A 23,643-nucleotide genomic window follows, 5' to 3' on the forward strand; every position below is an offset into this window, starting at 1 on the left:
ACGCGTAATTTCGTCCCATATAAAATGACAGTTTCGTTCGCGCTCGTTTTTTTTAATTTACCCGGTGCATATCCTGGGATTTTTATACACACAAACATGTCGTAACCCTTGACGAACAAAATGAAGAAAGAATCATCCAAATCCGCTGACCCGTTCGTAAGCCATTTCGTGACATACAAACACCATTCCATTTTTATTTATATATAGATGATATCAAAAGAAAGCTCTCTGCAAAATTTCAGTAAAAATTCTCTGTTTTTCGATTTCTGACATTTTTTTTTAGTTTACTGACTTTTTCTGTAGTTCAAAAACCCAGTTATTTTTACCGAATAGATTGAGTGTGAACATGTCTACTTGAGGCTTCAAATAAAGAACTTTTGATTTATGAGGGAATTGAATAAGATGAGTTTTGGGAGCATAAGCCAAAATCTTCCAGTTTTACTGATTTGAAGGAAAAATATCCAAACAATTTGCAATTTCTTACAATTAACTTTGGTGGGGAGCCTGTGTCATTCGGGAATAAAGATCTCTGACATTCCTGATGCAAACATATTGTGCAATATTAGTCCCAGAAATCTACCTTGAAAGAACATCAGCTCTTGAGGTTCTGGTAATTACCCTGAAGTTTACGATTTGACAGATAACTTTGGACTATTCTGAGTCTTGATTAAAAAAAATAATAATTTTCCAACATTCAAATACATAGAAAATTTAAGTTTTTTAATTTTACAATCAAGCCTTCATGCCAAACACTGTAGAAAGCTTTTTCTATGTCTAGAAGAGCAATACCAGTCGAATAGCCTTTAGATTTGTTGGAACGGATCAAATTTGTTACATTTTTGATCTCTTCAGGTGGCTTATAGTCACTTGAGAGACCTTTAAAGACGACTTTGAACAAACGTTCAGTTTTGTAAAAAAAATTGTGCTTCTTCTCTTCAAGATGTTTGAGAAGAAGTTCGCGATCTTTAAGAGTTTCCGGCAAAACGCGACAGTCTCTTTTCATTGCGATTTGGAAGGACACCTTGATTTCCTAAATGGAGTTTTAGATCTCCTGCCTAAATCCCCCAAATTCGGAACAACTGACCACGATAGGCGGCAGTCTTTGCTTCCTTACTTGAATCAAAGAGCCTGGGCTAGAGACTGCTTAGATTTGGTGTTCGGAAAATTTGTCTAGAGCATCGAACTGATTGCTCATTTCGATGCAATTATCAACATTATCCATTTCACCCTTGGAAGAAAGTTCGCATTCCGCAGAAACGTCCTTTCTTCCATTTTGCCACGTTTAGTGACAGTTTTAAACCCCACTTTGTGTTGTGAATTCAGAGCTTCACCCTTCCTTTTAGTGAATAAACGAAACAAGACGTGACCTTCGAGAGGTTTTTTTCCCAAGACAGTGCCTTAGAAGGATTACCACCGCTAGCTTTCGCCAACGGGTCCAACGAAAAATTGAAGGCACGGGTCCAAGTAAGGATCGTAAAAGGATCAATAGTAGAAAAAATAGTACTGAAAGGTAATGTTTTAGCGGCACTGAAAAGTACTGTTTTTGTAGCACTGAGAAGTACTGGTTTATTGCTTCAGGTAGTTTTGAAAAAAAAAAAACTTCCTAGAGCTGAGAGAATTCGTGTACGCACAGCACGAAGGTACGATGCTCACTGAAATAAAAAAAAAATCAAATTGATAGCCAAACTGCCGTTTGTACAATTTTATTTCAAACTGTTTGGTCGGTATATGTATGCCAAATAGTTTGTGTCAATTTTAGCCTGAAATTTAGCTGCTTGTTCAATAAAATAAGGCACATCTTTCAAGATTAAATTCGTTTGCTTGAAAATAAATAGAATTTTTAAAGCCTTAACTAACAAAAACTTGTCAATTCTCGATGGAACAACGTGGCGACAATACCGGGTTTCAAACGAAGTCGCGGTCATTGACAGGTGCTCCGCGTGAAAGTTTAATTTTGTAACGTGCTTTGCGAGCCAAACAGTGTGAAAACTTCTGAAAACTATCACAAACCAGGTTTGGTGTCAAAAGTATCACATCAGTTAGATACTTAGTGAATGATAAATTGTATATAACCGTGTCAAATACCTAACCTCTTTTAGCGACCGTACTCTAGCGCTAGCCCAAATCACATTCCTTTATTTGAAGCACGTTTACTCCAAAGTGTCAGCACTAGCCATCCAGCACAGTATTCGGTTGTGACCATGAGTGCTTTCATGCTTGCAAAATAAATTGCTTGAGGCAGTGAAAACAAACTCCAAAATTTTATGTGGGGACCAGTGTAGCAAGGTGCTTCTAGTTTCAATAATATAAGTTACATAAAAGTTCGAATTATACCGTTGCGAAAAACGTTCGTTATTGAAATGTCCTCGGGAAACTACAGTCTGTTTTTCCGCGATAAGATGAAAGATGTGACGACTCAGTATAAAGTACATTTTACCCCATTCCGCACGATTCTTCCCAGCCACGTTCGAATGGATTTGACAAACTGGGCGACGAATAGGGCTGTTCTACACGTTGCGGTTGTGTACTGGCTTGGGGCCATATTTTACGGTCGGTTGAAACATGGACCATTATGAGTCTTTTGCGCTGTCGTTTGGGGCCTCTCATGTAGGAGACCGTTCCATGCGATTTTGCTCCCAGCTGCGTGTGTGTAGCAAGCACATTTTCCTTTTCTCCTTTTTCATGTCATAGCCTGAGGACCCAGTGGGGATGATGGACTTTAAGCTATATTTGGGAAACATTTCCCGTGTGATTTGTTTTCAATTACTGTTGTTGGTTTATATCAAGCCGCATTTGGGAGTTTAATTCTTTCTTACTTATGTTTCATTTGTCCCAAATTGATAAAGCGACTACAAGCTATCGAAAGAGAAGGAGGAGGGGGCACATGGAAAAAAGGGCGTTCTACACAAGTGAAAAGAGGGTTCTACGTCATTGCTCTTACTTAGCATAGGGGCCGTCCATAAACCAAGTGGTCATCACAAAAACTGTTGTTTTGGCACATTGATCCATGTGATCCCCCGTCTATCTATTTTATACAAATATTCTTAAATAAATCATAACCATGCAAAATTAATTTATAATGATCTTGTTTTCCGCTAGATTTTGTATCATTTGATTGATACGCGTATTTTGAACTCAACTGAAAGGCCGTCTTCTGTGGAGCTAGAAAAAGGGGTATCTGTCAATGGATACACACTTAGATTTTTTCTCGTTGTTTGGTAATTAATTTTACCGGAAGCGTACTGTAAATAAATATTTTACTGATGTTTTGGTATTACAGACGAGATTTACCGAACAACCTTAAAAAAATTAAAATATCAAAACAACTTTTACCGAAATCGTCGTTTTATGTACCGAAAAACGGTAAATCGTTTAGAATCGCCGTAGACTGTAATTTTTTACCGTACTTCAGTTCAAAAAGCTACAATGCTTTACCGAACAAATGGTAACTTGAAATTTCTGTTGCCGCCATATTTTTTTCGAAGTGCTTGTCAACACGATTTTATTGCATCCGATACTGTCTAATGGGTTTTCTGTTTTTAAGGCCGTGAACACTGTTTTTGAGAAAGACTACAGCAGCAGGAAATCAGCGTCTGGTACTTCTTTTCCGTAAGTACAACCTGAGGGTTCCTATTAAAAGCTTATTTTTGAAATGTAATAAAATGTTTTCGTTGTAGTATCACCCATTACGGGAATTGCTGGCTCCAGTTTTGTTCGTGAGCGGAGAACAGCTGCAAATGAGCCAGGATTGTCTTTTTATAAGTTAAGCGCGCGTTCGAGTTGTTGGTGATGCTTCACCAACAAGCAAGCAGTAACACTTCTCAAACATGTCTTATTGATTAAAAAATTGAAACACGAACAAAATCGATTAATTTGATATCAAGATAAGATTCATTGTTTTTTTGCGATCATCTTATTCTATTCCGACTGCCTGCTGTTACGAACAATCCGTTCAGTAATTTATTAAACAATTCGCTCGGTAATAATTCACGAATATATTGCAATTTTTTGACAGCTGCGTCTTGATTTAAATTACAGACTGTTCGGTAATTCTTAACATTACCGAAAGCATTACCGAGCGCTCAGCGGTTTATATTTCGGTAAAAAAATTACCGGAGTCGGTGATATTTTCTAAGTGTATACACAATCTGGTGTAATTATATGGTTCAGTGCTAAGGACCGGGACCTTCTTTAGCCGAGTGGTTAGAAACTGTGGCTACAAAACAAAGCTATGCTGATGGTGTCTGGGTTTGATTCCTGATCGGTCCAGGATCTTTTCGTAATGGAAATTTCCTTGACTTCTCTGGGCATTGAATATCATCGTACTTGCCAGACGATATACGAATGCGAAAATGGGAACTTTGGTAAAGGAAGCTCTCAGTTAATAACTGTGGAAGTACTCTTTGAACACTCAGCTGAGGAGGAGGGTCTGTCCCAGTGAGGACGTAATGCCAAGAAAAAGAAGAAGATAAAGTACTTGGAACGTCACGAAGTTAACTTGGAAAATGCATGAATGAAAACCCACTAATTTTGCACTGACATAGCTTAAAAAGTCGCACAGAGTGATACTTTTCGGAGACCATAATAGCTGTCAAAATGAATCACTTGGTTTTAAATGTAATTGAAGTTCAAGAATAGCCTCAGAATTATTGTACCATGTGCGAAAGTTGTAAAAGCAAAAGAGAGAAAAATCCAACTTTGGCGAGAAACCGATCTTTTTATCGCATCGACAATATCATTATTCTTGCATCTGGATCGCACATCAGATATAGAATCAGTTGCTGTGTCAGAATAGTAGAAGCATTAACCTAAGAATGCTAATGTCGCTGCTGTTCGTGTTACCAACATCTAGTTTGCCACGAACTGACAGCGTGAGTACCGGGCATCAAAATGTCAAACCCAGACAACCAAAATGTACGTACAACGAAATCACCCGGAGGCTTTGTATGTGCAAAATTTCACTTACAAGATGTCGCGAAAGGGCCTTCTACGTACACAAGTGGAGGCGATATGCGTGCATATATTATGTGATGAATAATAACATACAATGCGAGTGTATAAATATTCTACCGAACTCACCTGTGATCTTATGCGACTTAACTTATGATAACAAATGTTGATTTGACAGCTGTTACGGATTGGTTCGAATTAATTTGTACGAGTGTACAGGATGAAACAAAATGTACAAATGAACTCAGAAAAAAAGTGTTTCATGCGAGGAAACTCATTAATCTGACGAGTTTATCCACGGTGTTTTGCGGGTTTGATGTACCGTAAAACGGGGTAACTTTGATAGTTTTTTCGAAGAAAACTTGAATATTTATGCATGCTGTTTCCAATAATTATAATTTATATTTTTAAAACAAGTACTGGCATCCTTGCTATCGATTGCAGTCGATAGGTTGCCATAAGAATTATTTTGAATGGATATATAATTTTTCATATAATCGAAAGTTGGTTTTCTGTTTTGGGGTAACTTTGATAATGGAGCATAATTCAAACAAAATGGAATGAATAACGGACATTTGTAGGGCATGGCAACGTTATATGGAAATTTCTGACTTAGATTACAAAAATGGTCCCAGTTTGTGAAAATGCTTTTCGCTTAGAGATTTGAGACCGTATTCAAGTTCTATGATAACTAGGCTGTCAAAGATAAGTGGCCAACTATTCAAAACTACATCAAATAGTGATCGTAGAACAGATTGTTTGTAAGCGTTTCAAAATTGCTAAAATTTTGTCAATTTTCAATATTCGTATAAAAAGCCTCAAATGTTCTTGATTCAAATGAAAACCGCTTTTGCATGAAGTGTCATACTAATATTCTTTAGTTTTGCATTCGTTTTGCTTAACTGATTAACAGAAGTTATGGTATTTTGTTTAGCATGTGGTGAGTCACGCACTATCAAAGTTACCCGCATTATCAAAGATACCCCGTTTTACGGTAATTAGTATGAATAAACGAGTTGTAACGTGAACTTTCATGTGATTTCTGGTTGTCTGGGAATTAATTATAAAAACCAAAACAACGACATGGTAATGAATAAACAATGAAAACCCATAATTTAAGCTAATAATTACAGTTAAACCTCCATGAGTCGATGTTCCATTACTCGATATCGACTCATGGAATCATATTAAAAATCAAATTTTATGGTTACTATGATGGCCCCCTCAAACGGCTCTCCATAGCATTGCTGTTCCATGACTCGATATTTCCATGAGTCGATGGTCCCTTTAATATCGACTCATGGAGGGTTGACTGTATTAAAATCAGTTTTGTGACAACCACGCCATTAGCGTTCTACTTCTAATATTTCTATTGTCAGAATAGAGTGGGATATTTGGCTGAAGCCCCAAACAGTACTGAAAAGTGCTACTTTTCAGCATTGTTGTTTTGGTAGGAAATGTAGGCCATTATCTGGTGCATTTTATCAATGAAATGTTGATTGATTTCCAACGGAATCGCAAAAATGTTATTTTTGTTACGTTGTGTTATTGGTTTCGATAACTTTCGAAATATAAGCTGCACATGTCCACATATCAAATCACTTTCCTCTGATTAAGATACGCATCCACGTGACGGCAGCTCACGGGTTCTTAACATTAAAGCTTTCCTTTATGTTTCTGCCCCTTGTTATTTCCTCCAGCAGACAAACACTACAGCGGGAATAACGAACCTTTTTTGAGCTTTTCTTGGGATGAAGGATCTTTTCAGCAATCAAAGGTGTGCCTTCAAAGAGGAGAAAGTTATTTTTGTGCCGCAACCCAAAAATTCTCAACATGAACACGTGGCAATCTTGTTAAGTGCGTTACATGGTTTAAATATGGATTCCGTAAATTTTATGCGCCCCGGTCCAGTTTCACAGCAGCCAACCGCAATTGAAATCAGGCTGAATTTGATTTGCGTTGTGCAAAGTCAAGAATATATGTGGTGAAATAATAATTTTATCCAGAGATGGATTTTAGGAGGAATTTGCGAATTCATGCAAGTATTTAATAACTTAAGGAGGTACATGCTAAATTTTGACAAAAGATCGAACATATTTTTTCAAAGAAGTGAATATTTCCCACCAAGGAATCCATTTTCAACCTTTTGTCCATAAACCAATATATGTACAATATTTAATAAGCAAATACTTATTGTAACCTTTATTTTTAATTTTCATTTCAGCACGGACACTTACACAAACGGACGGCGGACAACAATAAATGGCAGATGAGGTGGTTCGTTTTGTATCAGGTATGATTTAAATCATACTGATTCCAATATATGATTTTGAGTCAATATTTTTTTTTTTCATTAGCTGATTGTTTGCATGAATTCAAACAATGAGGCCGTCCATAATTTATGCGTCGATAAATATAAATTACCTTTATTTTTTCTTTCCCCAAACATTCAGAACCTGCTGTTCTACTACGAATCGGAGCAATCAAGCCGTCCCTCGGGATTGATCTTTCTGGAAGGATGCTACTGCGAACGACTTGTTTCAGCCCCCTCAACACTTTCCGGTCCGCCCATTGGCAGTGGTGGCGGACAGGGCTCCAAAGTCGTCAAGGAGGAAAAGTTACAGGTGAGTTTTGGGTTTATCGAGCGAGCACTGCAAAGAATCAATCGAATGCAATTGAACGCTTTTGAATGCAAGTGCAATGCCTCGAATAAAAGTGTGCAGTTGAAATCAGTTGCGGCAGAAAGGTGATGAATGAAGGCACTGTATCACTGAAATGAAGAGGAATAAAACGTACATCAAAGCGATGACTTTGATCAGGTATCAACAAGCACAACATGAAATCGGCAATATTTGAAAAGCTTGCTATTACACACATTGTAGACTGTTTTGGTATACGGGTGATTTGAAATTGTGGCTTCCCGACCAGTGGATTATAACAGCATTGTTACAGAGTTTGTTGCACGTATTTTCCAATAAAATATGTTATAATTTTGGCTGGTTAGTTGCTGAAATAACAAAAACTAGAACAAAAGTTACTTTAGTTTCAATTAAATTTAAACAAAATATGCTTTAAATTAAGCAAAAATATAATTCAATTCATTTTAAATTAACAAAAACATAACGCATTGTGTTATTTGTCATAGCTGAATTATAACAAAACTTGTTGTCTCCTTAACATATAATAAATCTGATCATTCAACAGAAGTAAATAGCCAATAATGAGTAAAAAAAGTGCGTTTGTCAATGTGATTCAGTCAAAAGTTCTCAGGAAATAATAATTATCTCATCTTAAAATTGCAGCACTGCTTCACTATATGCTACAGACGAGAAAATCAACGACAGTACGAGCTGCGGGCCTCCACTGAATCGGAATGCTCAGCCTGGATAATTGCAATTAGGGAAGCAAGGTAATGGAGCGCGCAATTTTCCCTTTGTATAGTGAATCGAGATCGCCAATCGGTGGCCATAAACCAATTTGTGACTTAAACGGAATCGTACATTCATTGGAATTCACTCTCTTCTATTGAATTTGTTAAAAACCATGTTTAGTAAAGGAACGGCTTGTGCGTTTTTCTTCCAGCTTCAACAAACTACTACTGCAAAAGGAAGAGCTCGAGCAGAAGCACGTCCACCTGCTTCAGGTCGTTGAAAGCGAGAAAACAGCTAAATGGCAGTACACTCAGCAATGTGAAGAGCTTGCGTCTGAAATACGAAAACTAAGAACCGAGGTAAGTAGTATATGTTTTTCCCTCTGCTCGCATCATCCGTTGTTGCATTGTTTCAACCTTTGACATCCCGGGCGAATGGCAGACAAAGGCGAACCAACCGGAAGACGGTATACTCTTCCTTTCCGTATAGTCTGACCGTGTTGAGGCATGACGTCCGCTACTTCATCACGAGAGCCGGAAAGGAAGTCAATTATCGTTTCAGAGTAGTGGTTTTCTCTACTTTGTTGTAGGGATAAACATCAATTGGGTTCATTGATATGTTTTTGAGCTTCCGTTACGCATTCCTTTTGTTTTGAGCAAGCAATGAATATCAGTTACTACTCACATTATTATCTTTTATGTTCAAAATTGAAGTTTTTCCTTTTCGATAGCTTCCCGAGCAGGATCGCACAACTAGCACCTATCTATAGCATACTATGTATTTTTTGGTATTACTACCTTTAGCGTACCTTCAATTATGGGAAGCTTCTCGAGGTAAAAGAAATAGTGTGCTCCGATTGAAGTGTAGGCTAATACTAATTGGGTCTGGTTTTATTAAAATTCAGTTTGGGTACAATGGTTTTCTATTGTGAGTGTGGATGAGTATGCATACTGTGTTGTGTGTGGCAATAGAGAGAGAATTGGGTTGCTATCAGTGTGATAGAAGAGAAATCTTGTTATCGCACTCTGATCATCAGGATGCTGTGGATGTCGCACCGATCAGCGTTGCAACGCTGATGATGGTGCTGATGCTACAGTACTCCCCTCCTAGACTAGGTGTCCTTTTAGCGGTAGCGAAGTGGGATTACAACTCGTCGACCAGAACGAGTGGTCCTAGTCGATGGAATTGATGCGGATGATGTAGCTGCGGGGCCGGATGCCTTGGGAGGTTGTTGGTCTTCCAATGTGTAGGCGGGTTTCAGCCGGTCGACCGAAACGTTAACTGTCCGTCCTTTCATGTTCACCTTGAAAAACTTCTCGTTCCTGTTTACCACCTCGAATGGCCCGTCGTATGGAGGTGATAACGATGGCCGAACAGAATCGTTGCGAACGAAGACGTTTTTGCACGATTGTAGGTCCTGATGAACGAAGACATTACGTGAACCGTGCCATGCGGTCTCCTTTGGGCGCAGATAACGCATGGCCTTTCGAAGATTGGCGACGAATTCCGCTTCATTTGGATTCTGCGAATGTTCAGTGAAGAACTCTGATGGAATTCGAAGGGTTGTTCCGTATACCATCTCAGCAGGAGAAGCCTTGATGTCCTCTTTGTACGTAGTACGCAACCCAAGCAAAATCATCGGAAGGTGTTCGCTCCAGTGGTCTGGGTCATGGCAAAGAATCGCTGATTTCAAGGTTCTGTGCCACCGTTCGATGATACCATTCGATTGAGGATGGTACGCAGTTGTCCGATGGTGGGTGGTTCCAAGCAGACGAGTGAGCTCGGAGAACAAAGACGACTCAAACTGACGTCCTTGGTCGGTCGTAACGTAGATGGGTACTCCAAAACGGGAAATCCATCCGGAAACCAGGGCTTCAGCGATCGTTGGTGCAGTCATGTCCGGGATGGGGAATGCCTCCGGCCACCGAGTAAACCTATCGATGACTGTAAGGCAGTAGCGTTGGCCTTTGCTTGGAGGGAATGGACCAACAATATCAATGTTGATGTGGGAAAATCGACTGTCCGGTGCTGAATATCTGGACACAGGTGATTGTGTGTGGCGCGTCACCTTGGATTGCTGACACTGCAAGCAGCTTCTGGCAAAAGCGATGCTGTCCTTGCGAATGCTGGGCCAAACGAATCTCTCCGTCATCAATTTGGCTGTTGCACGTGTCCCAGGGTGAGACAGATGGTGAGTTGTATGCAGAACGACATTACGAAACGGTTTCGTAACAAATGGGCGAATGCGATCACCTGAGCAATCACAAAACAATTGTTTTGTGCTGCCTGGAACGGTAAAAAGTTTTAACTTTAATGAGGACTTTAATTTACCTTGCTGAATATCCCGTAGCTCGGTGTCGGACTGCTGGTCATCAGCAAGTGCATCGAAGTCTAGCGAGGGTACAGTCTGAACAACTGCAATGCGGGAAAGTAGATCGGCAACGATGTTGTCCTTGCCAATTATGTGCCGGATGTCCGTCGTAAGTTGCCCAATGAAGTCCAATTGGCGCGCTTGGCGATTGGAAGCTTTATCGAGCTTCTGACGAAAGGCGAAGATGATTGGTTTGTGGTCAGTATAGATGTGGCAACTTCGTCCTTCTAGCATGAACTTAAAGTGCCGCACTGCGAAGTAGATCGCGGTTAGTTCACGATCGTAGGTGCTGTAGCGAAGCTGGGCTTTGTCGAACTTCTTCGAGAAAAATCCAAGCGGTTGAACCTTCCCTTCGACGATCTGGTGCAGCACTGCACCTGCTGCGAAGTCCGAGGCGTCGACCCAGAGAGACAATTCAGCGGATTTGGCGGGATGGGCTAGGAGTGTAGCATGAGCGAGTTGTTGCTTGCAACGGTCAAAAGCTGTAACCGTCTCGTCACTCCAGGATAACGGCGACCGATCGTTTCGTTTGTTGCCAGGAGTCATTTCCAGCAACGGAATTTGAGCTTCGATCGCATTTGGGATGAATCTCCGATAAAAGTTGAGCATGGCCAGGAAGCTCTTCAATTCCTTCACCGTTGATGGTAGCATGAAATTTTTTATCGCTTCCACGCGATCTGGTAGCGGTCGGATTCCTTCGGCAGAGACGGAGTGTCCCAGGAAATCGAGCGCTTCGCGGCCAAATTCACATTTGGCAACGTTTATTGCCAAGTTGTGCTGCTTGAGCCTCTCAAACAGCTGGCGCAAATGGTCCCGGTGCTCTTCGGGCGATGACGAGGCGATGAACAAATCGTCAATGTAGGGGAAGATGAAATCCAATCCACGAACGACCTCGTGGATGAGCCGTTGAAAAGTTTGGGCTGCGTTTCTTAAGCCAAACGTCATGAAGGAGAACTCAAACAGTCCAAACGGCGTCGTGATGGCCGTTTTTGGAATGTCCTCTGGATGAATGGGCACCTGGTGGAAGGCCTTCTGCAAATCAACTTTAGAAAAAATAGTTTTACCTTGCAAAATGGTTGTGAAGTCCTGCAGATACGGCAAGGGGTACCGATCGGGGATGGTTTGAGCATTCAAGGCACGATAGTCTCCACATGGGCGCCAGGAACCATCTGCCTTTTTACCATATGGAGTGGGCTGGCCCAGTTACTGCTGGACGGTCGGCAAATCCCTAGCTTCATTAGGTGTTCGAATTCGGTCCGAGCTGCCTCAAGCTTGTCCGGTGAAAGCCGTCGAGGTCTTGCATACACCGGCTGTCCGGTTGTTTCAATCCGGTGGACGACCGACGATTCACAAACTGATCCCGGAGGCGCGAGACGGGTGATGCTAGGGAATTCCGACAATATTTCGGCGAACGGGGAAACTACACTGAATGTCTTAATCGAGTATTCACTTGTCCGTGCGAGTATTCCGGCCGACTCGAGATTGGTGGTGTTGTCGATAAGGCGGTTTCGTTTTAAATCGATCAGCAAATCGAAATGGCAAATAAAGTCCGCACCTATTATTCCCGATGTCACGTCAGCAATAAGAAATGTCCACAAAAACTCGCGACGGAGACCGAGGTTCAATTTGAGCAACACTTCACCGTAAACTGTAATCGGCGTCCCATTCGCGGCGAACAATTTAATTGTCGTTGGTTTCACTTTTGCTGCATGCAATCCTTTCGGTACTACGGATACATCGGCACCCGTATCGATCAAAAACTGCATAGAGGTGGTCGAGTCCGTAATTCTCAGGCGATAGATTGCGGCTGTGGTGGAAAGTTCGCCAATCTCCCCCATAGTATCAGCAGAGTGATGTCATTGGTGATTGGATGAGCCCTGATGGCCGGTCGTGCAGGGCTTTCGGCATTTTTTGGCATTGCTACCGAACGTACGGTGGAACCAACACGGTCCGGTCGAAGAATCCCTCTCGCGGCGAGGAATTTGTTTTTCACCACCACGGGAACGGGAGCGTGAACGAGCACGAGAATGCTCCTGTCCGGACATCACTTTCTCGAATCGTCGCGATAGCTCGGCGATTTCTCGCTTAAGCTCCTGTATTGGATCAATGGCTGACTCTGTAATAGCTTTGGGAGCCGCCATCGCTGCATTTTGCACGTTGTAGTCGACGGCGTTGATTTTTCGGAGAACCATGGAATCCACAATGGCGTCGGCGATGGTGATTTTGTCCGAAGCGTCTCCTCTCGAAGCGATCACCGCTGCCTGTGCATGTGGCGGCAATCTGGTTGCCCACAGATCGAGCAATACTGCTTCCCCAAGCGAATTCCCAGCAACTCGCTTCATCTCATTGAAGAGCTGGCTTGGTTTTAGATCCCCCAGAGGCATGTCGGATAAAACACGCTGAAGACGCCGCTGTTGACTGTCCGCAAAGTACTCAATCAGCTTGGTCTTTATGTAGGCGTATTTGTCGTTCGCTGGAGTGGCCTCTATAATCGACCGTAGCTCGGTCAATTTTTTTGGGGGCACCTGTGCCATAACGATGTTATACCGGCGGGAATCGTGTTGGGCGCCGATACCAGACGCGGCAAACCAGAATTCGAGAGACATGAAATACGTCTCGATATTCGTGTCGGCCATGTTGGGTGGATTGAGACGTGGCGCGCTAATTGTTTCGACAGCCGGCTGGACGCCAATCATCTCACTCGCGCCGGATTTTTCTTCCATCGTCGTGGATGGGATCGACCGTAAACTACTTCGAAATCGCGATTCGCGGTACCCGTGATCGAAATATAATGATTTTGTGACTGATCACGTCGGGGTCACCACTTTAGCGTACCTTCAATTATGGGAAGCTTCTCGAGGTAAAAGAAATAGTGTGCTCCGATTGAAGTGTAGGCTAATACTAATTGGGTCTGGTTTTATTAAAATTCAGTTTGGGTACAATGGTTTTCTATTGTGAGTGTGGATGAGTATGCATACTGTGTTGTGTGTGGCAATAGAGAGAGAATTGGGTTGCTATCAGTGTGATAGAAGAGAAATCTTGTTATCGCACTCTGATCATCAGGATGCTGTGGATGTCGCACCGATCAGCGTTGCAACGCTGATGATGGTGCTGATGCTACAGTTGTTATCACTGGTTCACGCATTTTGACTATTTGCAATGCATTTAATAACTTTCGACCCTCTGACGTCGAGTATGTTCGTAACAAATACATTTTTTTTAGAAAAATAAGTGTTTTGAAAAAAAAATCTTATTTTCATGTAAATTTATGCAGCGATTGATTACACCTGCTTATTGAAATCTATGCATAGAATGTATTTGATAGACTTCGATAAGCTCATTCAAATCGCGCAAATTTTTAAATATTATCAATCCGCTGTATTTTTGATTTTTGACCGAAAAAGCCAAAATCGAAGGAAACTTTTTCATAAATCAATCAAGATCAAGGTACGACCGTACCTTCAATCAATTAAAATTATTTGTTCCAATTAACTTTGCTGTCTGGCTCAATGTGCATTGTTGGTTGTTCTTAACTCAAATAAATGTCTTTGGAAAATGCTTATAAAACTAGCGTCAAAAATGGAAACTTTTGACCGAATAATATTGAAACATTTCGTGTGAAATGTTCCCATAGCAAAGATTGTCTAGAATTCAAAAATGAAACAGAGTACTAGAATCTATTGAATCAATGCTAGTGGTCAATTATAATGAGATTTAGCCAGTAATCCAGGTATTGACCAAACCACAATTTGGTAATATTATAGTATTGAAGATATTGTTCAAAACACTCAAAATTACCTCGTTGAACTATTGGAAAGCTATTGTGCTTAGGGACGATTCAAATATGACGTCCATCGTTTTTTGAGATTTCTAGACCCCCCCTCCCCCCTCTGTCACGCTTTTTCCAATACCTTCTACACGTACTGTCACACTTTCGTAGACCCCCCCCCCTCCCCCTAATGATGGACGTCATTTTTGGATGATCCCTTATGCTTGAGATAAAGAATTACTATTGAAAATTTTACTTGTAGTGGGACATCCCCACCAGTACTAGTACCGGACACCTAAGCCAATGAATTTCAAATTATAAGATTATTGATTTCTTGCGATCTTGTTATCCATTTATATGATTAATATGGTTCCGGGTCATTTGGCCGAATGCCATATGGTCGAATATCGTTTGGCCGAACGCCATTTGGCCGAATGCCGTTTGGCCGAAATTGAAAACGAAAGTGAACTACAGTTAGCATGGATTTAAAATGAATTCCAAAGAACTTATTCATCTTATTCACAAAGAAGGATAAATCATCATTGATATACATTCATAAGCTCTTTAGTGTTAGTTCAAGGAACAGTCAGTGCTGAAAGAAGAACATCTCAAATGTAAGTAGTTGTTCACTTCTATGCTTGAGGTAATAGTCACTAGCAGATGCTTTGGCATCGCATTTGTATTTATGTATGTATGTATAGCTTTTGACAGTAACTAAAACGGTTTAAGACTTATTCGTCCTTCTGCTGGAGCAGGTTGCTTCGATTCCTCGAATCGTACTAAGTAATATATGTCATAGTTCTGACATCAACTAGTCTTGGAATCTTCTTTTCACAATGGAGGAACAGTGTGCTTCTTTGACGTAAGTGTTCTCCGAGTCGTTTATTGCTATACGCAAGGAACGGTATTCGGGTTAAAGTCCCTCTCATCAAACAACAACAGCAAGGAACGGTGCAGTTTTCAGTTCACATGTTGTAACCTTAATTTTTAAGGAGAATGACATCTTACCTAAGTTAACCCTTGAGCTAAAAAGTATGTTTGAATAAACGTAGCTTTAATTCCAATAACTATGAAAAATATTTCTCTTTTGAAAGAAAAGTCTACGATCAAAAGAAGGAAAAATCTCTTATGAAAATTTAAGCAAGTGTAATGCATATAATTTCATCAGTACAACTACAAAGAACTGCCGATGATTTAAAGAAGAAAAAATTCCCAATTGAAATATAAGCTTAACTACTGCGGATAGTAATAGAACCAGTATAACTCGAAAGAATAGCCTATGTTTTCAAGATGGAAAAATTTCTGATGGAATCATTAAAAACACTTGAAACCTCATTACACCGTTGGTAATCTGGTGACGAATAAGTCATCACCTCAGAATCTTGACGCGATGTGTGGAGCTCACAACTTCGTCCTGAATTAAAGGGTCGATGTTATAATTCTCTTGCCCTGTCACATTGAAAAATTCAACAAATTAATTACCTTATCAGTTATTGGACCACATTTATGAATCCTACACATCAGCGTTATAGCAATTTGATTTTTTTGTTCATGATTCGGCCAAACGGCATTCGGCCAAATAACCCTTTCTGCCAAATGACATTCGGCCAAATGGCGTTCGGCCAAACGGCATTCGGCTAAACGGAATTCGGCCAAATGGCCGGACACCGTATTTCAGTACCAAATAGATAAATCTTACAAGGTGACCTCCAATACCGAATACAACCTTGAATTGTTTAGAATACCTTAGATTTGTGTATCATAGAATGTTTTACTCCATGAATTACGGTTTATTACTAAATCAAAGCATATGCAATCTTGAAATGAGTAATTTAAGTTCTACTGAGCCAGCAAGATGGCAATCCAGAGTAAATAACTAGCCAAATGTTCATGCTATATAGCCAAAAAATGTCAATCCAAAATTATTTTTATATATGATAAATAATATCACTTCTTTCGATATTGTTTTGAATGTGCGGTCTTCCAGTTTTTTTAAATGTTTGATATTTAAATCGAAAAAAAAAACATGAAAAATTAATGTGAAAGACGCTTGTGCAAAAATTACAACGATATAATGTATGAAATCAAGCTGTCCAAAACACGGAACATGAGGTGCTCCACCAGCAGTTTTTTTCTGGAATTCCATTGCAAGTCCTACAACGAATTCCTCCAGGGATTATACTCAGAACTCCTATAGGCATTATAAATTCCTCTAATGCTCAAGGATTTTTTTTAAAGACTCTATAGAACATTCCTAAATGGGTTTCACAGGTTATTATTTCCAGGAATTCAAACAGGAATTTCTTCAGTATTTAACGAGGAATTGTTTCAGAAATTGCATCTGTTCCTCTAAGGATTCCATCAGGAGTGCCTTCCAAAATTTTACTTGGAATTCCTCCAGATATCATATTAGACGTGCCTCCAGGAATTCCATCAAGATTTCTTCTGGTAATTTCATAAGAAATTTTTTTAGAGATTCCATAAGGAGTTCCTTCAAGAATCTCACCAGAATTTTTCCATGGATTAGAAGCGCCTATAGGGATTTAGAAATTCCATCAAGAGTTTCTCAAGGGACTACATCAGGAGTACTTCTAGAGATTCTATCATGAATTGCACTAAGGAGTTATTCTATAGATTCCATCAAGAGTTGGTCTAGGGATTTCATCGAAAGTTCCTCTAGGGTTGCCACCAGGAGTTCCTTCAGGCATTCCATTTTAAGTTCCTCTAGGGAATTCATCAGAAGTTCCTCTAGCGATTCCATCAGAAGTTCATGCAGGGAATTCTATCAGGAGTTTTTTTTTTAGAGATTCCATCAAGAATTCTTTCAGAGATTCCACCTGGAATACATACAGAGATTCTATCAGGAGTTCCTTAAGGGGTTCCATCAGGTGTTTCTTCCAAAGTTTTACCTGGAGTTCCTCCAGAGTCATATCAGGAGTGTTTCCAGGAATTTCATCAGGATTTCTTTTGGGGATTTTATAAGGATTCCACCAGGAGTTCCTTAGAGAATCTCATCAGCATTTTCATGGATTTCATCAGGAGCTTCTATAGGGATTTAGAAATGCATCAAGAGTTCCTCAAGGGATTACATAAGAAGTATTTCTAGAGTTTCTATTATGCATTGCACTAAGGAATCTATCAGGAGTTATTCTCTAGATTCCATCAGGAGTTCTTTTTGGGATTCCAACAAGAGTCACTCTAGGGATTCCATCGAAAATGTCTCTATTAATGCTATCAGGAATTCCTACAGGGATGCCACTTGAAATTCCTCTAGGGATTCCATCAGGAGCGCCTCTAGCGATTACATCAGAATTTACTCCAGGGATTCCATCAGGAGTTCCTTCAGAGATTTTACCTGGAATTCATACAGAGATTCCATCAGGAGTTTCTTCCAATATTATACCCTGAATTCCTCCAGAGATCATATCAGAAGTGTTACCAGGAATTCCATCAGGATTTATTCTGGGGATTTCATGAGAAGTTTCTTCAAGAATCTCATCAACATTTTTTCCATGGATTCCATCAGGAACTCCTATGGGGATTTAGAAAAGCATCAAAAATTCCTCAAGGGATTACATGAGATGTACTTCTAGAGATTCTATCATACATTGCACTAAGCAATCCATCAGAATTTATTCTATAGTTTCCATCAGGAATTTATTAGGGGATTAAATCAGGAATCCCTCTGGAGTTTCCATCGAAAGTTACTCAAGGAATGCTATCGGCAGTTCCTTCATGGATTCCACTTGGAATCCATACAGCGATTCTATCAGGAATTCCTCTAGGAATTCCATCAGGTGTTCCTGCTTGGAATGCCTCCAGAGATTATGTCAGGAGTGCCTCCAAGAATTTTATCAGGAATTCTTCTAAGGTTTTCATAAGGAGTTCCTTTAGGGATTCCACCAGGAATTCATTCAAGAATCTCATCAGAAATTCATTCATGGATTCCACCAGGAGTTTATCTAGCGTTTCATTCAGGAGGTCTTTTAGGGATTACATTAGGTGATCCTCAAGTGATTCCATCAGGAGTTTCTATAGAGAATCAATTAGGAATTTCTTCACAGATTCTATTAGGAGTTCCTACAGGGATTCCATCAGAATTTATTCTAGGGATTCCATCAGGAGTTCTTCTAGAGATTTCGTTAGCAGCTGCTGCAAGGATTCAATAAGAAACTCTTCCATGGATTTTATTAAGAGTACTTTTGAAGATTACGTCAAGAAATCCTTCAAGGACTCCAACAGTATTTTCTTTAGGTTTTCTATCATGACTTCCTCTTGAAATTCTTACCAGAATTCCTCCTATTATTCATCCCGGAATTCGTTAAGGGATACTTCCTGGAATTTCTCTGGGAACTCATCAAGAGATTCCTGCCTAAATTAGTCAAGGTATCCAGCATTTCGCAATGGATTCATCCCGGGATATCTTCAGAGAGTTTCGAGAATTATTAGTCACTCCAGACTCTATCGGAAGTTACTTCAGGGATTTCAATAAGCATGCTTTCAAGGATACCACCAGGAGTTATTCAGGGATTCCACCAGGCATTGTTTCAGAGATTACTTCAAGAATTTCTTCAGGGACTCCAACAAGAATTCCTTCTGTGATTCCACCAGACATTAGTTCAAGAATTCCACTTGAGCTATATGTATGGATTTAGAATCACTGCACATGAATACTTCAGAGATTATTCAAAGGATTACACCAGAGGTTTCTTCATGGATTTCGTCTCGAATTCACCCAGGTAATTCCCCAAGTTTTCCAACAGGAAAGGGGATTCCACTAGAATTTTTCTCAGAGATTCCACCAGTATTTTACGATGATTTTACAACAAATTTCTTCCAGAAATTCTTGAAAGCATCCTTGATTACAAGATATTCTCCAAGGATTCCACAAAGGATTTATCTGAGGATTCGACCACAATTTACTATAATGTTTTTACCAATAATTGTTTCGAAGATTTTATCATAATATCTTAATTTTCCACAAGTATTTTTTTAAAGGGAAGTTCCGTTAGTTTTACCAGAATTCTCTAATAAATATTCTTTCGTGTTGATCAGAAATTCCATCAGGGAATTAATCATTTTTTTTCCAATTAATCCACATGATTTAAAAAAAAAAACTTTCAAATTTTTGCAAGACAGTCCACCAAGAATTTGACGAATTGTTTAACAAGAGATTCTTCCTTCCCTACTCTAGGTATTCCACCAGAAAGACTTCTATAAAACTTTCAGGAAAATTGCTCAAAAAAACCATGGAGCATTTTTTTCGCAAATTTTTGGAGGAATCCCAAAATATGTCCCTGGAAGGATTTTTAAAACAATTTCTGAAGGAGTTCCTAATTATCTAAGGACATTCTTGTTAGATTTCTTGGAGAAGTTCATGCAAGAAATAATGGAAGAAATCCCTGGAGTAATTGATGGATAAATTCCTTTTGCAATCTTCGGACGCACTTCAGGTATGATTTTGTAGTAGTTCTCAAAGAAATTCCAGGAGGCACGCCTCGTAAGGTCCCTGTAGGGCTATATAGAGGAATCTTTGGAGGAAGCACTTGAAGAATATCTGGAAACATTTGTTGAAGTTTCTCTAGAAGTATCACCAAAGGATTCCCTAGAGTAATCTCTGAAAAAAAAAAAAAAATGCAAATACAATTTCGAAATGAATTCCTGGAGGAATCCCGAGGAGGAAGTTCTCGAGAGTTTTTTTTTTTGCAAATTTCGTGGAAGCTCTTGGTGGAATCCTTGAAGGAGTTCCTCGTGGAATACCAGAAGGAATTTCTTAAGGAATCCTTGGAGAAATTTTGGATAGAATCCCAGTAAGAAAGCCTGGAGTGAATCTCTGCAGGTATTTCTGTAGGAATTTATGGAATTTTGAATCTATTGACGAAATTTTTAACCCTAGGCTAGTTCATCACGAAGGATATCGTCACTTTAACATTATCTATCATCTATATAATTTAAAATGGAATAGTGTCTGTATGTCACGAAATATGTTAAGAACGAGACAAAGGATTTACCTCATTCTTTCACTGTCATATTCGTCAAGAGTTCCGACGTTTTTTTGTGAGGAAAAAGCTTAGGGATCAACCCCGGAAAAGTTGAAAAAAAAAAACAGGAGAAACTTATCTGTCACTGTATATGGGAGTTTGCATAGCGTTTTTCAACAGCCTACTTGATGGCTTGAGAACGAATTATCCGATTTTGAAAATTCTTCGGGGGTGAACAGTAGGCGGAATCCGGCTCGTATTTTCTTCGAAGAAAAGAAAGTTTTCTTGCTGGTGAGTAATGGAAGAAAATTTCTTCTCTTCAAAGAAATTGTTCGCCGGAATTCACCTACAGAACTGTCATTTTGCACAGGACGTTTCATGACGTTTTTTAACAAGCCTACTTCATGGCAAGACAAAGTTTGCCGAGACCACTAGTAGATCATAAATTACTATCTCGGGATAGGATTCGATCCCAGGTCCTTGGCGCGAGAGCTAGTGTTCTAACCACCACACCAGGCCCGTCCCCATCAATTCATGGATAAATTTCTATAGAAAGTCTTGTAGAATGGAAGAATGCTTGGATTAATCGCTGTAGAATTTTCTAGAGAAATCTGTGGAGGAATTCCTAGGGAAATAATTAGAGTTAAAACTGGAGGGTTTTCGGTAGGAGGAAATTCTGGCAGAATTTTTGAAAAAATCCATGGAGAAACTCCTGATGGATTCTTTGTTTTAATTTGTTATGAGGGATTAATTGTCCAATCTATGTAGGAATTCCTGGAGGGATTCTTGATGGAATCCTTGGAACTAACTCCTAAAGGTGCCTCTTGAGGAATTCCTGAAGAAATTTCTGAAAGAACTGTTATAGGAATTTCTAGAAGAATTCTTGGAGGCAGCATTGGAGTAAGCCCTGAAATAATTTAAGGATTTTTATTGGATTGGTCTTTGAAGGAATTAGTAGAAGAACGTTTGAAAGATTCTCTGGATGAATTCCTGAAGATATGCGTGGAGAATTTTCCTTGGAGGAATTTCTGAATTAATCTGTGGATAAATTTCTTGAGAAATTCCTAGCAGAATCCCATGAAGAATTATTGGTGGAATCCCTGGTACAACCCATTTATGGCTAGACGAGGCTCAAATGCTCAGTTTTTAGAACCAGAACCCTTTTTTAGAGTTTCATAATGTGTAATACAGATGGAAATAAACAATTGGGAGCATAATATGATACAGTCAAACTGGCTTGGTACAAACATATTAAGGCATACTAAACTGTTTATGACTCCAAATAAACAAATCACAGAAAAACTTCTAAATTTATTTGAAAAATCTTTCTGCATAGTTACTGGACTACTTACAGGACATTGCCCGGTTAGATATAATTTAAAGAAGATAGGTCGAAGTCCTACTGATATCTGTCGGTTTTGTGACTGTGAGATAGAGACCTACCAATACTTGATTTGTGACTGCTCAGCACTATTTGCGCGTAGAAGACAGTATTTCAACAAGCATACTGAGTAATTTAGAAATTTGACAAGAAAATCCCAAAATGGTAGTTGAATTCATTTTAAGAATCATACCAGATTGGGGTACGTCGCATTATCAGTCAACGGCAGTTACTCTTAATGGTAACTTGTTGTCCTGAAAATATGCGAAAATAAACAGGGGTATACCACAAAAGATCAACTTAATGGTCGCAGTCAGGCATTGCAGAATTCACTCTCAATTGCGTATGAAGCACGATCAAAGCAAGCAAAGAAAAACATCCTATCTGTTGCGGTCCACGATCGTCATTGTATCGCAAGGTGTAACAAGTCTGATAAATGGAAGCAGCGAGCGAGAGCTCCAAAGAGAAAGCGATGATAAAATCCATTTTTCTCGCTTGTTTACCGTTGGGGATAGGTGTTTTTCTTTACTGGCACGATAAACAATCCACGAACTTCCAATAGCAATAGTGTCCCCCAGGCTTGGAGCATGTTAAGAGTGGTTTTATCATGCACTACTATCCCCCCAATCTGATCAAAGTTGTAGCAGTATGCGATAAACAGTCCCTCATAATGTGCAGCATGTTATGATAGTTACAGAGAGCGATACGTGAGAGATTCTCTCAATTTTCTCAGGATTCAATCCCTGGTCGCAGTAGTTCAAGACCCAAAAAAAACCTATGGCGCAATTCCTGGTGGAAGAATAGGATCTGCAAAAATACACAAATAAAAATTACTATACTGGTTTCAGGATGAACTTCAAAGTACAATTACTAGCCACTAAATGATTCTGGAAAGAAAGTTAAAATTTACACAGCCATATATCGATGATAACCCAGACAACCAGAAATCGCATGAAAGTTCACGTTACAACTCGTTTATCCATACTAATTACATCAAACCCGCAAAACACCGTGGATAAACTCGTCAGTTTGATGAGTTTCCTCGCATAAAACACTTCTTTTCTGAGTTCATTTATACATTTTGTTTCGTCTCGTACACTCGTACAAAGTAAGTCGCATCAATCCGTAGCAGCTGTCAAATCAACATTTGTTATCATAAGTTAAGTCGCATAAGATCACAGGTTGGTTCGGTAGAATATTTATACACTCGCATTGTATGTTATTATTCATCACATAATATATGCACGCATATCGCCTCCACTTTTGTACGTAGAAGGCCTTTTCACGACATCTTATAAGTGAAATTTTGCACATATAAAGCCTCCAGGTGATTTCGTTATACGTACATTTTGGTTGTCTGGGAACTGGTATATATTGTCAAATACAGTTAAGTCTCCCTTACTCGATATTCCGAATCTCAATATCGAGTAAAAGAACCATAGTAAAAGTTGGTTTTTATAGCTAATTCCTTGGATCGCATTTGCACTGGAATTGTGTTCTATAACTCGACACCTCCCAAACTCGATGGTCCCTTCAATAGCGAGTTATGGAGAGTTGACTGTATCAACTTCTACTTGTACTTTAATTTTGAAAGTTCTGTTCTTTACGATAAATACCCTTAAATTTCTCCCACAGCCACTGAATACGGAAAAATAACAATCACATATCCTCAATAGACTTACCAAGGTCATTCAAAATATACGAAGAAAAATAGTAGTGTTGCAATGAACTTTGATAGTTAGTCAGACGGTTGCATTAATCGGTCAATGTTGGTCAAACCGTCTGGGCGTCTGTAGGCTGCATTATGCAGGGCTCTCTTA

At 39.6% G+C, this 23,643-nt stretch overlaps 1 protein-coding gene across 6 annotated transcripts in view; it reads left to right on the top strand.

Annotated features, from left to right (window-relative positions):
* Positions 1-23,643, top strand: part of LOC5574550 (ras-specific guanine nucleotide-releasing factor 2) — a 714,561-nt gene that overhangs the window by 78,183 nt on the left and 612,735 nt on the right. For all 6 annotated transcript variants that reach the window (XM_021850760.1, XM_021850761.1, XM_021850764.1 and 3 more), the window contains 4 exons: positions 7,175-7,243; positions 7,404-7,574; positions 8,253-8,359; positions 8,533-8,680. In XM_021850760.1, coding sequence (XP_021706452.1) covers positions 7,175-7,243; positions 7,404-7,574; positions 8,253-8,359; positions 8,533-8,680 — 495 coding nt within the window. The remainder of the gene's footprint in view (positions 1-7,174; positions 7,244-7,403; positions 7,575-8,252; positions 8,360-8,532; positions 8,681-23,643) is intronic.

The sequence above is a fragment of the Aedes aegypti genome, chromosome 3 (assembly GCF_002204515.2).
Source record: "Aedes aegypti strain LVP_AGWG chromosome 3, AaegL5.0 Primary Assembly, whole genome shotgun sequence".
Classification (NCBI taxonomy): domain Eukaryota; kingdom Metazoa; phylum Arthropoda; class Insecta; order Diptera; family Culicidae; genus Aedes; species Aedes aegypti.